A 2614-nucleotide genomic window follows, 5' to 3' on the forward strand; every position below is an offset into this window, starting at 1 on the left:
ATCCTGCCACCCACTCGAGCACTGTCATCGAGAACACTGAAATAGCTGTACTCCTTCTGAGCTAGGGATGGATGTACGAAACACTTACCTGGTTTCGTCCAGGGACATCCGCGGTGGGGGAGAGGCGCTCCATCTAACCCCGAAATTCTCCACGGCCGGCTCCACTCCACGGCAACTCCACAGAGCTGCTGGCCAGGGCCGCCCACAGCTGGACATCCAGCTGCTGGGCTGCGCAGGGACGCAAATGGCGGCCACCGTAGCCGCCGCCATTTGCGTTCCCTTTTTTTTTTTGCTGTGATAGGCTACGTATATATTTACATAGCCTATCACAGCAAAAAAAAAGGGAACGCAAATGGCGGCGGCTATGGCGGCCGCCATTTGCGTTCCCATTTTTGCCACGATAGGCTACGTAAATATTTACGTAGCCTATCGTGGCCTCCGCAGGGACGCAAATGCATTAGCCGTGATAGGCTACGTAAGTATTTATATAGCCTATCACGGCAATAATGAAGAAGCGAATGGCAGCCGCTCACGCAGCCGCCATTTGCAAAGCAGCGCGAACAGCACCAGGTAAGTTGTCCGTTTCGCGCACCTTTCGTGGGGTGGTGGGGCAGGGGGCTTTCTTCTGCCATGGATTTCAGGGGGCCGAATGCACTGGCATTCGGCCTCACTGAGATCCGTGGTAGAATTCTCCAACATCCCTATTCTGAGCTGTATATGTGTTGCTCATCGGGCCTTGACTCTCATTGAGGCTCAGCGAGCAAACAGGAGATGATCTCGTTTGCTCGTGCTCAGATTTCTTAAGAGGCACCGAGATTATTCTTCCGCCAGGCTTCAAAGTAACCTGAACATGAAATCTGACTTCATGGCCCAACTGAAAATGCCCTTGATCTTCCGCCAGTACTGGGTTCGACCTTCAAGCAAGGACTGGTGGGAGAACTTCGTTCTCAGGGTCTGGAACGATACATGCTGGATAGAGCACTTCAGGATGTCTCGTGGCACCCTCTTTGAGATCGTGGCTGCGTTGACCCCTGCACTACCACGGGGGCGCACAGTGATATGTGTTCCAGTCAGTGTTGAGAAAAGGGTTGTTGTGAAAATTTGGAAACTTGCCAACCCTTGCTTCTGCAGGAATGCCGCTGAACAGTTCGGGCTTGGAAGATCAACGGTGGCTGAGATTTTTGTGGAGGTTTGTCTGGCAATGGAACACATCCTCCTTCGACGTACAGCTTTCCTCGGAGATGCCATGAAAGTAAGTGATTCATACTGATGTCCTGACTCTTTCTCCAGTGCAAAACCTGTCCCTGCGTGTGCGTCCTTGTGTCAGTGTCCTTCCCCATGTGCGCGTCTCAGCGGATGTGTGCATGGGCTTTTTCAGGAGTTGTCTAAATTTGTGTCCTATTAATTCAAACCAGAGCTAACAATTTCCTCATTTTATTCCCCCCCTTCCCCCCCACCTTCAAAAAACGTTGACACAACACAGATCATGGATGGATTTGAAGCCCTCGGGTTCCCTCATTGTGTTGCAGTGGTGGACAGTACGCATATTTGTATAAAATCCCCGGTTCAGCAAGGCAGTGATTTCATAAATAGGAAGAACTACTACTCCATGCTGCTCCAAGGAACAACGGATCATTCCGGGTGGTTTGTGGATGTTGAAATTGGCTGGAACGGGAGAAATCACGACGCCTACGTTTTCAGAAATTCAGCACTGTTCGAGGCGATGGAGGCTGGAGCTTTTGTTCCCAGAAACCCAACCTGGACCCTAGGGGATGTAGAGATACCCCCCCTTATTGTCGCAGATGGAGCATACCCCATTCGTTCCTGGCTGATGAAACCTTACAGTGGGCACCTGGACAGAAAGAAGTCTCACTTCAACTACTGTTTAAGCAGGGCAAGGAATGTTGTTGAGAGGGCATTTGGAAGGCTGAAAAGCCGGGACAATTGGAGGTTGTGGAGGAGAATGTGCCCTCGGTCATCTGTGTCTGCATTATATTGCACAACATCCGCAAGACCAAGCGACAAGCCCTTTCAGAAAATATCCAGGATGAAAACACCATCATTCTTCCAACCTTGGGTCTGCCCTACCCGGAAGATTGCAATGTCCAGTCTGAGCGGGTAAAGTAGCCAGGGATGCAATTAAGGATTATTTTTATTTTATTATTAAATTTATTAATCGCCCATCTGGCTGGTCACCCAGCCACTCTGGGCGATGTACAACATACAATAAAACAGTTTAAAACAATAAAATTCTACAATACAAACATTTTCTAAAATACCCTAACCCACCCCAAATGCCTGCCTGAACAACCACGTTTTTAATGCACAACGGAAGCTCATTAAAGAGGGGGCATGACGGAGTTCCCTAGGGAGGGAGTTCCACAGAGTGGGGGCCACCACAGAAAAGGCCCTCTCCCTCGTCCCCACCAGTCTAGCTGTCCTGGCTGATGGGACAGAGAGAAGGCCATCTGAGGCTGATCTTGTTAAGCGGCCTGTCTGGTGCTGCTGGAGGCGCTCCTTAAGATAGGCTGGGCCGAAACCATATAGGGTTTTAAAGGTCAAAAACAACACCTTGAATTTGGCCCAGAAAACAACTGGTAACCAGTGCAACTCC

The 2614-nt window shown here is 50.1% G+C and overlaps 1 protein-coding gene across 1 annotated transcript; it reads left to right on the plus strand.

The window, feature by feature from the left end:
* The first annotated feature begins 850 nt into the window (after positions 1-850).
* LOC146347088 (uncharacterized) lies at positions 851-2122 on the plus strand. The gene is made up of 2 exons (XM_084851466.1): positions 851-1252; positions 1484-2122. The coding sequence occupies exons 1-2, from the start codon at positions 851-853 to the stop codon at positions 2120-2122; spliced, it is 1041 nt and encodes a 346-aa protein (XP_084707592.1).
* The last annotated feature ends 492 nt before the right edge of the window (positions 2123-2614 follow it).

This window comes from Heloderma suspectum, chromosome 4 (genome assembly GCF_057233095.1).
Source record: "Heloderma suspectum isolate Gila_16-S chromosome 4, 16-S_ref, whole genome shotgun sequence".
Classification (NCBI taxonomy): domain Eukaryota; kingdom Metazoa; phylum Chordata; class Lepidosauria; order Squamata; family Helodermatidae; genus Heloderma; species Heloderma suspectum.